The 14,855-nt window shown below is 35.0% G+C and overlaps 4 protein-coding genes across 4 annotated transcripts in view; 2 read left to right on the top strand and 2 right to left on the bottom strand.

Annotated features, from left to right (window-relative positions):
• wwc1 (WW and C2 domain containing 1) overlaps positions 1 to 1,883 on the bottom strand; it is a 35,201-nt gene extending 33,318 nt beyond the window's left edge. The window contains exon 1 of the mRNA XM_058758986.1: positions 936 to 1,883. Within this exon, the coding sequence (XP_058614969.1) occupies positions 936 to 1,054 (119 nt within the window). The 5' untranslated portion in view covers positions 1,055 to 1,883. The remainder of the gene's footprint in view (positions 1 to 935) is intronic.
• A 1,845-nt stretch (positions 1,884 to 3,728) lies between these two features.
• On the top strand, positions 3,729 to 9,400 carry arl10 (ADP-ribosylation factor-like 10). Its single transcript, XM_058758988.1, has 4 exons — positions 3,729 to 3,946; positions 4,957 to 5,131; positions 7,493 to 7,668; positions 8,041 to 9,400. The coding sequence occupies exons 1-4, from the start codon at positions 3,809 to 3,811 to the stop codon at positions 8,206 to 8,208; spliced, it is 657 nt and encodes a 218-aa protein (XP_058614971.1). The 5' UTR covers positions 3,729 to 3,808; the 3' UTR covers positions 8,209 to 9,400.
• A 289-nt stretch (positions 9,401 to 9,689) lies between these two features.
• Positions 9,690 to 11,681, bottom strand: nop16 (NOP16 nucleolar protein homolog (yeast)). Its single transcript, XM_058758989.1, has 5 exons — positions 11,466 to 11,681; positions 10,674 to 10,782; positions 10,529 to 10,583; positions 10,318 to 10,424; positions 9,690 to 10,220 (listed from the first exon to the last, which is right to left on the bottom strand). The coding sequence occupies exons 1-5, from the start codon at positions 11,570 to 11,572 to the stop codon at positions 10,083 to 10,085; spliced, it is 516 nt and encodes a 171-aa protein (XP_058614972.1). The 5' UTR covers positions 11,573 to 11,681; the 3' UTR covers positions 9,690 to 10,082.
• A 1,131-nt stretch (positions 11,682 to 12,812) lies between these two features.
• Positions 12,813 to 14,855, top strand: part of grk6 (G protein-coupled receptor kinase 6) — a 41,361-nt gene continuing 39,318 nt past the window's right edge. Inside the window, 1 exon segment of the mRNA XM_058758987.1 lies at positions 12,813 to 13,063. Within this exon segment, the coding sequence (XP_058614970.1) occupies positions 13,012 to 13,063 (52 nt within the window). The 5' untranslated portion in view covers positions 12,813 to 13,011.

Genomic DNA, 14,855 nt, shown 5'->3' with positions numbered 1-14,855 from the left:
TACAAAATTAAAGTTTTTGGGGATCAAAGCAACACTGGTCCCCACTGACTTTCAATGCATGGACACAAATACAAACACACACAGAAACATTTTTCAAAATATCTTCATTGGTGTCCCACAAAATAAAGTCATTCAGGTTTCGAACAACATGTTGGTAAGCAAATAAAAACGTTTTTTATGTGGAGTACCCATTTCATTTTGACCAAAAACACAGCTCTTGTAACAAATGGACAAGTGTGGAATGCACTGAAAACTATTTGACCATTCTTGTTAAAGTTTGCACAGCTCGGGTGCACTTTAAACCCATCGTGCACCTTGACTTGCTGTGAAACGGATTTGAGGGATCAGCTGTGGGCTTCGCTCATGCTGAGGAATGTGTCCCAGGTACTTGTTTACAACCTTCTGCCATCTTGGTTTCCTGGCTACAGGCAAACCTGTTGCACCACACAAAGGGGAAAAATATGCAGTCTGATTGCTATAACCTTTCCATTTCTGTGCACTTTGTAAATAACTACATTGGTAAAAACCAAAAGGAGAAAAGGAAAAACACACCCGATGCACAACTGCTGAACATACCAGAGCATGAGCCACTGGAGCTTGAAAACATTCTAATATAATCTTAGGCATTCCTGCACAGATTTTGTGTTAAAGTCCAAGAGGACTTAAGTGGTAAAGCTGGCACTGATCATGGGTTCCTGGATGAACGAAGCAATATTTCAACATCGAAAAAAACACTGAAATGCACCCAAAAATGCATCCATTTTAGGTGCTTTGACGCGTGTTATATGATTTGAGAAGTGAACTGTATTACAAAACAAAGAGGATTTGAATTACCACAGATTCACAACTGCACATATGAGTAATGGACTCAGCATGCATCTGTATACTGAGTAAGCAAGTATGCATTCCCAGAACTTGCAGTACTCATCACGTACCTATCCCTTGGGTCAATCCAACTGGTGGTTTGGTTAATATGGTCTATATAATAGACCTTCCCGTCAAAATCTCGGGCCTCTTCCCAACCCTCTGGCAATGGTAACTCCTTCCTTGGCATGACCAACTAGTCTCCATGTAATTTTCTCTGTAAGTCTTCTAAATTGATTTGAAAGCAAACCATGTGTTGCTTTTCATGGACTAGTCCAAATTTACACCTAACGCATAAGGAAAGTGCCATTAATTAGCCACAGAGATATATTCCGTGTAATCCATGAAACGGTTTCCATTATTCCAGTTCAGTTCCTGCAGCCTATACATTGGCCATTGTTTTCAAGAGCGAATGCGGTTAAATGAATGGATGAGGGTGTGATGCTCTGAATCTGGTAACTTTGCCGCAAGAGTTGCGCTTATGGTGAGAAACTCTTCGTTTCTTGTGCATTCTTGGTCAAGTACGCAATACATCAATCAATCATCTTTTCTGACGGAGCCTGATGGATGGTTAACTTGCGCGAAACGTCAGAACGCGAAACTTTCAAAGGTCGTGCTCGAGAGTTTTCCTCCAAGAAAATTAAACCAAAAAGCAATTTCAAAGTCCACAAAATTCACTCCGAGCAGTAAAGACAGCAAACGAATTAATTCTCCAGCATTATCCACAAGTATTTGAGCGCGTCTAGAGGGTTTTTTCACTCAGTGTCTGCCCACCATGTTTTAGCGACAACTGTGCTAGCCTGTTAGCCCAAAAGCTCGTTATATAGGCAACGCAAACAGTTACTCCACACACACGTATTCCGTATCTTCTCGTTTTGTCGATGCAGTCATATCACTTCCACGGCATTTCGGCAATTTCTTTTAAAAGTAGCGCGTTTCTTTCTCATTTGTTTCCAAATGTTGTCTTTTCCTTTAAGTGACTGTGTGCGGTTCTCCCCCGTAGTCAAGCTCGGTCGCTATGCTGCGGTTGGAATGGATTACGTCATACAGGTGATGGCCGTAGCCCTTCTAGTAGCGGAGCACAAAAAATAACAAATAAATAATAAAAATACTAAAAAAATAAATAAAATCTAGTAGCAGAGCACTTTACAGACTAATCGTTAGAAGCCAAGACAGGTTTTTATCATTCCGTATGCTTTAAATGATGGGAATTGTTCTTCCTATTTATTAGGGATTTGAGGGACATTTATCACATGTCCTGGAATAAGGATCAACTTTTAAGTGGATTTTTAATATTCAGTGTGTTGATACTGAGGTGTGATAGTGATGACATTTACCACTTTTAGGAGTGGTTGAATAAGCCCTGGAATAGTTGACAAGTTTAAAAATGTACATACACCTTGCAGAACTATTATTTTCTCCTGTGGACTATATATAAACACATTTTATGTGAAATATCTTACTCAGGTCAGTACTAAATAAACAATAACATGCATTTTGTAGGATCCCTCTTATTTGGGTAAAATAATTAACATTTTGCAGATTCTGTACATAAAAACAACTGTGTTGTTATTGAATTACTCAGTTTACTTAATACAATGCTCACAAATCATGATGTAGGCTAAAATTCCTAAGAATTTCTATTGAAACGTGTATGTCCTGTATATAAATATATTTGTAATTACACATTTATAATGATAAAGTTGTTAGTATATTTAGAATAGCCCTATATTAACTTTAAATGTAATATTAAACACATTACAGTTAAAATTAATATCAAGTACTTTACGTGTGCTTTAGTAGCCTATGTTAATCAACACAAAGCACAAAAAATGTTACTAAATTGTAACGATTAAAAATGTACTTTGAAGTAAAACTTTTAATTTAACATTATAACAAAGTGCACTTTAAATACATAAAATACATTTTTTAAATTGTCAAATTCACTTTGTTTTTGACTCAGCTCGATTGTTCTTTAAAGTGCTTGGCATGATTATTTGTTATAAATTCTACACATAAATACCAAATGAATAGGAAAACACAAATGAATAGGAAAAAGTGCAAAATATAATATTTCCCTCATGAGTTTGAAACTTTTTATATATTTATTAGAAAAAGAAAGATTTACAAGCAAAAAAAAAAAATTATATATATATATATATATATATATATATATATATATCAATCGTATGAAAATAAAACAACAAAATAGCATAAACGCGCACAATATAAACATTTTAATAATTTATCCTTTGATACTAGGATGGTTGTGTGTTTAAGCATTTTTAAATCATCCTTTAGACATAAAAGTTACCTTAACTAATGACAATGCAAAATAATCAATGTATTTCTGTAGCTGTATGTTAATTGCTTTTCACTCTAAATCAAAGGAACCAAAGAAAATCTAGAAGTGTGCAGTTGCATGGGCATTTCTACCAAGAATAAAGAACATGTAAAGGCATTTGGTCAACATGGGGAAGTCATCCTCCTCCAAATTTCAACTAAACAGCGCCCTCCAACGGCGAGCAGGAGAGGATGACTTTTTAGACGATTTGAACTTTTTTTTCTTTTGTCTGTCTCTTTGTTAGTTTGTTTTGCAATTTGTTTTCAAAGCAAAAATGTTTCAGTATACACCGTTCTTAGTGTTATACATATACCACGGTACAACAAAATTTACAGACAGCAAATATGTTAAGTTAAACTGCAATTAATAATAATAATTATTATTATTATTATTATTATATTAGGACCTACCATGCGAAACTATGTTACCATCTTTCATTCGTAATCTCAAAATATGACGGTTTCTCCGCCCCTTGTCTGTCACCCGCTGTAAGGAAACTGGGCGCGTGCTTTTCAAAACAAGCCAGGGCGGATCACGTGCACTGGAGAGCAAAAACGGGAGCTCGCGCACCGAACACGGCATTTGGCTTCAGGTGCGCTCATGGTTGTACTGCGTCATATCTCCGTGGCGTTTAGCGCTGCTATGGCTGCGGTCGGGACCGCGCTGTTTATCGCACTCAATCTTTTTTATAAAAGACGGGTATGGACACCAGAGTCAGACTACTACACGTTCCGAGAGGTGAGTATGAAACGAAAGAAATAGTTTCTCTTTTTATGATGCGCGTGACTGATAGGTAGAGGCAGTCGTCGAAGGAACTCTCAGTTAATTGAACTGTACTTACTGTATGCCTGTCATGACTCATGTGCATACAGATTATACTTCAAATTTACTTTTTGAGAAATCATAGCATAGAGAAAAGTAACCCTGCTTGTCTTATTGCATCTTTATATAATTTCTGTTTATCTGTAATGCTTTTTAATATTTCGCACTAAAAGTGCAATACCCATCTGCATGAAAGACCCCACCAAAACTGAAGCAAACGTATTGTTTATCATCAAAAAATAAAAAAGAAAACGATATTTAGAATAACACATACTTCCCAAGGTCATGGAATACTCGAAAATATCATAATGTTATGTTTTCACGGCTAGAACAGTCATGGAAATGAATAAATATCTTAAAGTCATGGAAATTTCTATAGTGAGTATAAATATTCAGTTATGCAGCTCTGTAATATTTCAGTCAGCAGCTAGGTATTGATTTTGGAAGAGATTGCTTGCAAGTGATGTTCAGTTGTTCTTTTGAGTCAGTTCATTTCAATTAATCAGTCAAACTGTTCTGAACGATTTGTTAGAGAAAGATCATGAAAGGTAATTGATCAAAAAAGTCGAAAAAAATTATATGGATTCTTCATTTTGAATATAAATTTGCAATAATGCAAACATTTGTACTGTATGTGCCACAAAATATTGTAACATTTGATGTAGAGTGCAACAGAGTAGCCAAAGTAACAGTCAGTCTGTTATTACACAACCTAATTAATGATGGCAAGTCTCTGACTATTTGTACATGGAATTGCATAATTAATTCCGGCAGCTTGCACTAAAATCCCAGCACCGCACTCTGGATAAACGTCTGTTTAAGCAGAGTGCGGTGCTGGGATTTTAGTGCATGATTTTAGTGTAAATCCAATTCTGTTCCATTGCTCATTTCACTCCCTTTTCTTCCATGAACATGTATATATTTAGGAGGAGGAGGAGCGCAGTGAGAAGCAGGTGCTTGTTCTTGGGTTGGATGGCGCTGGTAAGAGCAGCGTTCTGCAGGAGCTGAGTGGAGCAGGCTCCAGGAGGGGCTGCCGACCCACACGCGGCTTCAACTTCATCAGCCTACACACACCTGCATGCCAGCTGGACTTCTTGGAAAGTATGGATCAGTGCCAGACCACCCTGTTCACTTGCATACCTTTGTGAGGAAGAAGTACAATTTAGCATAATTTTAAAAAGAGTACTGTTACTGAAAGAATATACTTTAAAAGAATATACTTATGTGCATACTGAATGTAATATTTTCTGACACTTAATTGCATGTTATTTACAATTAAATGAAAATATACGGGTCAGTATCACCATAGAGTGCCTTTCAACCCTCACAATTCTCAAAAATCTTGGTTTTAATTTCCCATTCGCTTTATGTCACGTCATAAACAGTAGACACTCAAGTACTATAAAAGCATATTAGCTGAGCTCCCACACATTTTTTTTTAGATAATTATGGGCCATTATTCAAAGCATAAACCTGTCATGGACATACACATTACTGTTAAATACGTTTTCATTGCAAAATTAAGATGCAAATTATATTTTCTGAAAGGTATGATGTCCCTTTTCTAAACAGGGTTATTTGTTTGCTTTCAAATTATAAATACATAAAAGATTTTATGTAAACCATGTGTTTTTAGAGAAACTCATACAATTCGCACATGTATTTTTTCTTATTTAGAGAAAACTGTGATATTTTAATGCAGTTTTTTGTTTGCATGTTATTGCCCCCACATCTAGCTATTGAACATACTGGATTATACAGATATGATTGAATTATTATTTAAAATATTTTTGTATATAAAGATGGCAGGGTGGACCAGCACATGATGGTGTGGACACATAATGCAGAACACACAAATCATGACACAGTATGAAAATGAAACATTTATTCAACTTCTAAAAAAAATAATATAATAATAATAAATAATATAATTACAACAATCAGATTGATATACCCCCATTCATTTTCATTTTCATTCATTGGTGGAGAGCTTCAATTAGCATATCGAGGGGTGAGAACCAGAAGCCAAAACAAAAATTTTACCATAGTTTGATCTGACTTTGTGTACTGATTTCAATTGTTTATAATAAAAATTTGTACACTCATGGATGACAGTACTTTTGCCAGTAGAAAGAGCTCATTAAGAGCTTTCATTTGATATATATATATATATCTCCATTTCACCAAAACTGTCACTTACGCCCTTCTGGTTCTCACCCCTCTATATTAGCTGACAACAAACTGTGACTAGCAAAATATTTAGACTGGTTGTTGAAGAGAATTTGGTATATTTAAACTTACATATTTTGAAAATACTGTATTCTAATCACTTCTGGCATATTTTATGCAGACAGGGTGGACATGTTAAGCTTTGGCAAAGCAAGTAAGCAAACTCAGACCAAGAAAATTTGTCAATTGAAAAGTCACCAATTTATTCACCTCAGCCGTTGAAATTCCCGCCAACGAAGAGACAAAAAAATCTGTTGTCCTGATGTCACTAAAGGGGATGGCCTTTTCTTAAATGGGTGGCTTTCCCAACACGACAGGGTGGATAACCATTCAAGGGACATGGACAAACTCTTCTTTTTTATTAAATAAAAATATAATTTATATGACCAAAGGATTGATACATTCAAATTGAGTTTAACAAAAAATTAGCAAAATATTAATAGAGGACAAAAATGTTTAATTATATGATTTGACTGTATTCTACTCTCAATCAAATTGAATGAGCAGTGGATGGGACATAGCAAAATAACACGCATCCCCTTACACAAAACTAAGAAAAATCTAGAAAATGTGAGAGTGTGTTCAAGTAGAATTATGTACATCATTATATCTTTATATGTCATTTTCTTGCCAGTTGTGTCTTGTAATATGGCTAAAGTGTTATGCTCAATGTACTGACAATCATTTATGGTAAACTATACTTTAATATAATTTCTATTGAAACCTATATGTCCTGTATTTATATATATTTGTAATGATGAAATTGCTATTGAGTACATTTAGAATATATTAACGTAAACATAAGATCAAATAATACATTAGTTCAAATTAATATCAAGTACTTTTAGTGTGCTTTAGCATGTTAGCCAACACAAAGAGTGTACTTATTTTTAAGCACGGCAAAATGTTATTAAAACATGACTTTATTTTTCCATTACAAATTGTACTCTATGAAAGTATGCTGTGGTGTATTAAGAAACATAGTTTAATGAAAGTGTACTCTCTTAAGTACACTTACATTGCCTTTTATTTCATTATCATGTTATCTGCAAGTGCAGGGTTTTTTTTTTTATTAACTTTTAAGATTTGAAGTGCACTACTAGTATTCAAATACAATACAATTAAGTGCACATATTTCTCATGTGGGATACTTTAATTCTTGCTCTACAAGTAATAATGAATCAGTTAATGCCTGATTTATGATTTCCTATTTTGATTTTCTTTTCCCATCAGTTGGAGGTGGTGAAGACTTGCGAATGTACTGGGTGGATTACCTAAGGAGAACAAATATTTTGGTGTACGTGGTGGACTCCTCTGATAGAGGCCGGCTCCCTCAGGCCAAAGACGAGCTCCATCGATTACTTAAAGCAGACACTGATCTACCAGTGGTGGTCTTGGGAAACAAACAGGTAACCAAAGGCTCAGTTCTTGGTTTAAACGTTAACCCTGTTTGTAATGTCAGAAAGGCTTCAGATTGATTTCCTAGATCTTTAGCCAATGTATTTCTTAGTTGTTTGTGTTTTTTGGTTTTTTTATTGTTTACAGTAAAGCTGCTTGTAAATAAAGGTCACTTGATTTGATAGTTCAACCTATTTTGAAGAGTGTTTTGACTGGACCCATCTGACTTTAATTGTAAAGACAAACATCAAATTAAGGAAGTCATACGGATTTGGATATTCATTTTTCTCTGATGATATTCATCTCTTTAATAGAGTACCAGGCTCCCTTGTTTATGTTTCAGTGTGAATCTGAACTAAAATGCTTTTTATACCCTCATCCAGGATAAGCCCGATGCTGTTAGCGTCCCGGAGCTGCGTGAGGCTCTCTCACTGAGCTCAGTGGCTGATCAGAGGAAGCTTTTCTTGTTGGCTGCTCAGTCAGGATCTGAAGGATTAAGCAGAACCTGCGGCCTCCAAAAGTTCCAAGACCTGCTTCTGACATTGGTATGAAACCAAGCTGCCATTTGAAGGTTGGCACTACTGTGCCAGAAAAGACTGGCAAAGGGATCTTGAGGAATGAGGGAGCATTCGATGTATTGGTTTCATCCTGGAATCGTGCAAGGAGAACTTACGTCATGGTAATGCTAATGTTGTGACATTGAAGGAGTTGAACAAACACTTTTTTTTTTTCAAAATGAGTACTGTGGGCATTATTGCTGCTAGTTATAATGTACAATATCTCACTTGTCATTACTAGGATTATTATATTCAGAATTACAAAGAGCACATTACATATGCTTTAACTCATGTGGAGTCAACTTGGTGAATCGCAGAAAGAAACAGGAAATTATATTTTGCTTGGAAATTAATGCTCACATTTCCCATATCAATATATATATATATATAATGTAAATTTATTTTTAATTATTGAAAAAATGTCATCTTTCTTTCTCTGTGGATTTTAAGATTAACCCAATTTATCCTTGCATGCCAGATTGTGTTATTGACAGTGGGTACCTCAGATAATTCTCTTTTCTAAGAACTGCGATTTAGGTTTCAAATGGAGATTTTGTTTTGAAGTTGCACAGCTGTACAAAAATAAGGCCTCTTCACTGTGAAATCAATATGGTCTGCTTATGCAAGTGGTTTGAATTACCATCAACAAGAGCTAGTGGTATGGAGAGAGAACTAGGCCTATATGAAATTCATCTCACATTCCGTCTCTAGAAAAATATGGCTTAACCCAGATCTAAATGAAAGGCCTCTATGAATGCAAATGCATTGTTTTTAGTCTTATAGTGAGGGTTTTGTAATGCTGATTAAACAGAATTCTTACACATTTGATAATCCTGGAAAGGAACTGTATGGCTAATAATTTGATGTAACTTGTATAACAGCTGCTGACAGATTCAGACTTCTTGTTCAAAACCAGTCATGCGCATTTTATTTAGCATGTACATGTAGCATGTGACATTTCTAAGAAACTGTGATGAAGCAACAACGATGCCTACAGAAGCACTACTGCAGTGCAAATATGAACAAATCTCTGTAATTATTGTGTCTTAAATCAATGTTCTGGGTTCAGCTCTATCAACAGCATTTTTGGAATAACGTTGAATGCAGAAAATATATTTTTTCCCAACAAAATCCTGTGGCTATACTTTTAAAACATTATTATTTTCTTGGAAAAAAAAAATAATAATTAGGTGCAGTCACAGTTACTTGTTTCTCTATGAAACTTTGTGGGTGAAAAACTGTCATTTCAATAGGAACCTGCATGTAATTTTGCATAAGATTGAAACGTTTCCGCATGCATATTACAAGTTGGGTTTGCATTTCTCCACACTAATTTGGAGTACTGACCAGCAGAATGCTGCTTGGTTTAAAAAGTGACTTCTTTGTGCACTGCTTCACTACTGACGGTAAACAATGGACCTTTTCTGCTGATAGTTTGCTAATGTGACTGCACCTTTTGTAACAACATTAAAATACATGTTTAATGTAAATTTATAACCACAATAACTCTCTTTAAAAAACACAACTCAAAATTCTTTTGAGATAGCTTAACTTGTACTGAACTCAGATTTTTTTTCTTTGTGTTGCATTGTATTGGAGAGTTGTTTTCACTCCTGTGTATTATATTAATTCGCCAAAACGCATTAAATTTACCAATCAATAAGTCAGAATTTACTAAGTGTAATTTTTATACTTCGGAAGATACTCAAGTTGCTCATTAAATTCATATATACGTCATTTTAAAAGTCAACATTCTTAAAGAAAGTTGTCATGTTAGAAATAAACTGTTGAAAATGTTATACACACTTGACAGACACTAAGGTGACATTCTGACCATCAGATTAAAACATCAGTTCTTTGCTGTGACATCACGTAGACTTCTGAGATTGCAGAGATGCAATGAATGCCGCATATTGCTCAGGATGACACCGTTTGTATAATTCCACTTTCCGTTTAATCTGCTTTGGTGTGTCCTGATAGTAGTTTTTCTCATCCCTTGCCATTGCCTGAAATGCCAATAAAACACAATCAGTTGTGAGAACCAACAAAAGAGTGTTTTTTTAATGTCTGGGAGGATCATTGATATATACGGCTCTCTTTTACCTTATAATCCTCATTGTGTTCCTTCACCATGTATTGAACATATTCAATTATGTCAGTGGAGCATGTGGTTCTGTCCTCACGACGGAGACTGGCCTCTACCTCCATTGCTGCAATTTAGACACCAAATCATATTATGCAGCTCATAAAAACATTTATAAATTTCGATAACAGATTTCAAAACCAGCTGAGAACAATTAGTTTTGATAGATACCTTCAATGACGTAGGGTTTCAATACATTTGTCTCTGCTGGTTTACTTTCCATATCCTGAAACACCAGTTAAATGCATTAGGTTACCATAAGCAGAAAGGATTTGTATAAATACATCGTAACATAGTGATTCAAGTTAGTACTTACCTTTTTGTTTTTAATAGGAAGCATACCCTTTGTCCCAAGTGACAGCCCCATTTCTTGTAGATTTTGCTTTACGGTTTTGTGTTCATCCCAAGCATTACGTATCTGAGGACTTCAAATCAGCAAATGTTAATCAACCCATTTTGTGACAAACTTCATAGATGTTTCAAATGACAGTAAACTTTTATAAAAAGTAGGCCTACACTTGAGCATACTTTTTAAAAATTTTACTCATACAAATATATCTTGTTATATGTAATTTAAGAACTGCTGTACTGCCTAATGTACAGACAATCATTTATGGTAAATTAAAATATACACTGGATCTCATTTCTATTTAAACGTTTATGGCATGCATTTAAATACATTTGTAATCACGAAGATGCAATTTAAAGTTTATATATTAACTTTAAATCTAATATCAACACACTCCAATTAAAAGGATGTTCGTCAGCAAAAAAATGTGTATACTTTAAAGCAGGACAAAAGATTATTATAACACGATTTAAATAAAGTGCACTTTTTTTTTTTTAAAGTGTCTTTTTGTGTGTCATGAAAGTGTAACGTACTCTCTTAGGTACACTCAAGTGGCCATTAATTATTGCAATAATAATATATATTTTTTAAATATTCTTTTAAGATTTTAAGTTCACAAGTACGCATTCAATACAATTAAAGCGCACCTAATATTTTTACAACAATAGGCAGTAAAATAACAAGTAATTGAATAAAAAAGGTTGTTCGTATAGCGAGAGAGTCCTTTCTATTTGCTATGTAGTATGTACTTGAACTTACCATTCTATGTGCGGTTTCTCCTTTCTTCTTATCTTCTTTTTCAGTTTCTTTTTGTTTTTATTGTAACTAAACTTACTACGATTACGAGATTTTTTTGTTTTACCCATTATTGTATAACACCAGTTAACAATTGCCTTTAATCTTTAACACGCGTGTTTGAGGACCACGGAAGCAGCGACTTCTTCTCCAAGGATAAAACAAATCGACATCATCCTACATCGCCACCTGTCGGAAAGAAGTGCACAGTAAGTAATTGTTCATAACAAACAAACAAAACAAAAACAAAAAAAAGAGAGACGTGCTTTGTCAGATAGTGATGGTGAAATAATTTGGTGTAATCGCGAACAGAAAATGCAGATCAATAGAGCTAAGGACATTAAACACGTTGTTCAGGCTAGACTTTAGGTTACATTTATATTTAGATTATTAGCTTTTAATAATCAGTATAACAGTTTTACCTCTAGATGGTGTTATAAACTAAGCATCGGAAAACTCACAAGTAAGCAGTTTTATTTCGTTTGCATTGATCATCTGCAGTTCATGTAAATACAAGTTCAAAGCTGCACATCATATGTGCTGTGGCACGCCATATGTCTGAAAAAATGTGCATCTGTTTATCATCAAAGAAAAGACATGATAGACATTGATAAATAGACAGCAACCGGCTTATAAACAACGATTGTTATCATACTAGACCGTATAATAAACAGTTTATGTGGGATTCGTAAACATTATAGCATTTTATAAAAATAAAAAAACAAGTACAAAGATCACAGCGTTTTTTAAACTAGCAGTCTGGATTGTGACGATGAAATCTACTATGGCGAAGACCTGCTAGCATGAATATTAAACAGATCACGTGATGTTTTTATAAATTGTTTGATTTATTTTTAGTAACGTTACACAAAGCAAATGTACAAACATGATCAGGACAACAATAATGACTATTACAGTTACTGTAAATATTACTATTTATATACAGAACAAAATAAATAAAACTAAATAAATACATCCATACAAAAATGAAATATACTAAAAATATTGATTTACCATGTGAAATCAAGACACTACATATATCTGATCTGTTACTATAACAAATGATAGACGTTAGATTAAAGGATTAGGTCATTTGTGAAGCCTTAAAGAAATAAGAGCACAAATCAGATAAGAATTATACAGAGATATTAGTAGGAAGCACTACCTAATGTCAGCATAATCTTATAAATATTCATGAGCTAAGCTTTGGCCATAGCAGAGCCGTAGGACCGTTCAAGCGGGACGCTAGAGGTTGGTTACCAAGCAACGTCAGCATGTCTCATTAATATGCATAAGCTCAGGCGTTGCCATAGTAGGCTCTGTGATCGACGTAAATCTGAAGCTTCTGGGCGGGGAATCAGAGGAGCGAAACGGCAGAGTGGAGAGTCATTCAGGGTTAATAATATTCCGCCGTGGGGGGGAGCGGGGGAGGACACACACAGACACACACATAAACTGCCAACCCGGCGACGAGGTTGGGCCTGCGGTGCCTGCCTGCAACCCAGGAAACATGGAGCTCGAGAATATCGTGGCCAACACTGTTCTGCTGAAGGCGAGAGAAGGTAAGACATGACAGCTCGTCTGATCATTGTCACTTTTGACAGCTGTGATCCTCAAACGCCGTGCTATCTGTCTCAAAACGATGGGGGATTCCCCCAAAGGAAGTTAGGCCAAAAATGACAAGAGCAATGCAATAAATGCATGCCTTATGATGCTTTTTTTAATTTACGAATCACTGGATCAGACCTGAGGATTACACGTTGATTATGGTGTTGCTCGCAGCTTGCTTTGTTGTGTTCCTAACCTTGAGCAAAAAAAAAAAAAAAAAAAAAAAAAAGAAGATGGACCTGTCAATCAAAAAAAAAGAAAAAGAAATCCCATCTGCGTTTCTGTCAAAACCTTGTTTGGATTTTACAACGTTTTTGTGAACAGTCTTAAGTTTCTATTTAAAGGAGAAGCGATAGTCATTGTAGTCAGTGTTATGTATTGACAACAGTCATTTAGTGTCTGTGTGCTGGAGATAAGCGCCTGAATTAACTGAACCTTTTGAATTAACGAACCCTCTGATTTTCAAGTGTTTTTTTTTTTTTTTATTGTAAACTACCTACTAGATATTGAGACATCATTGTCAAAAAATCTGTCTAGTAGGGAGTTTCAGTTGTTTATACTTTTTTCGGCAGGTGTATTTCTCAAACATGAGGGAATCCTGCTGTATTTTCTTTCGCCCGTGTTCGAATGTTCTTAGGCGGCACACTTGGGCTGCTACATTTGTTTTAGTATACGTTTAAGCAGTATGTACAGACTTACTGAAAATTTACCATAAGGTCCATACAAGATCATAGTGGCTATAGTTAATGTTAAGTAAAATTATACAGTCTCCTTCAAACAGTGTAAGAGACATGTAAGCATACATTGGTGACAAATCACAAAACAGCAGTTGTTAACTTCATACTACATGCAGTAGGCAATGTATTACATATTACAGTTGTTCACAGTTCTCCAGACTTTTTAAAATTTTGAAAGCTAGTTTCAGTTTAGTCACCGCTGTATGATTGCTTAACATGTCTCTTCCCGTTTTAAGATGACATTTAGCATATCAGCATATCTAAGTATGGAGGGTTGTATATTTATGTTGCACTTCATACATTTTTATTTTATATAGGGAAACATGTCAGCATCTTAGTAAGGCGTGAAGGATCTCAGGAAGTTTTCAACATTCTAATGGTTACTGCAATTTTGCTGTAATTTTGAACTCTATCTCAGTCTGTAAAAACAAATAGACAAAGTAATTGACAGAAATGCACTTTATTTGTTGCAATTTTGCTCAATAGACTTCTATTTAAAGCTGCTGTTGGTAACCTTTTTTTTGGTTAAACATTATTCAAAATCAGTTTCTGGGCAAGTAGTAAGTACATAACCAGCCAGTGTTCAAAACTATATCTATATCAAAACTATATACTGTAGGCTATATCGAACGTGAGGATGCTGCAGGTGGAGGATCACTAATAGCCTTTTCTCACAGCAGCTGGAATAATTAAATTGATCATTTTGATGGTGTATTGTAATCCAGAAAGTTCCATGTGTCAATCATCATTGACAACTGGAAATTCACCCGTAGTCACCATTAGTCTACAGGTAACGCTAATACACACTAAATACACGTAACTTAGTCACGCAATGCTGATGTTGTTAATATTAACATTTTGAGTACAAAGTATAACAATAATAATAATTTGCATGGTTTGATGTGATATGAGCTAAGCGATCGTTAGATTTATCACCATTGGTAGCGCAATGTATTGTAATGCTTTTTTTCTCAGTTGGTCAGAACAAAAGTGGCAGACATGTTACTTA

The sequence above is a fragment of the Onychostoma macrolepis genome, chromosome 21 (genome assembly GCF_012432095.1).
Source record: "Onychostoma macrolepis isolate SWU-2019 chromosome 21, ASM1243209v1, whole genome shotgun sequence".
Taxonomy (NCBI): domain Eukaryota; kingdom Metazoa; phylum Chordata; class Actinopteri; order Cypriniformes; family Cyprinidae; genus Onychostoma; species Onychostoma macrolepis.
Note: the sequence above shows the minus strand (reverse complement) of the source record. Positions and strands in the feature narration are given on the sequence as shown.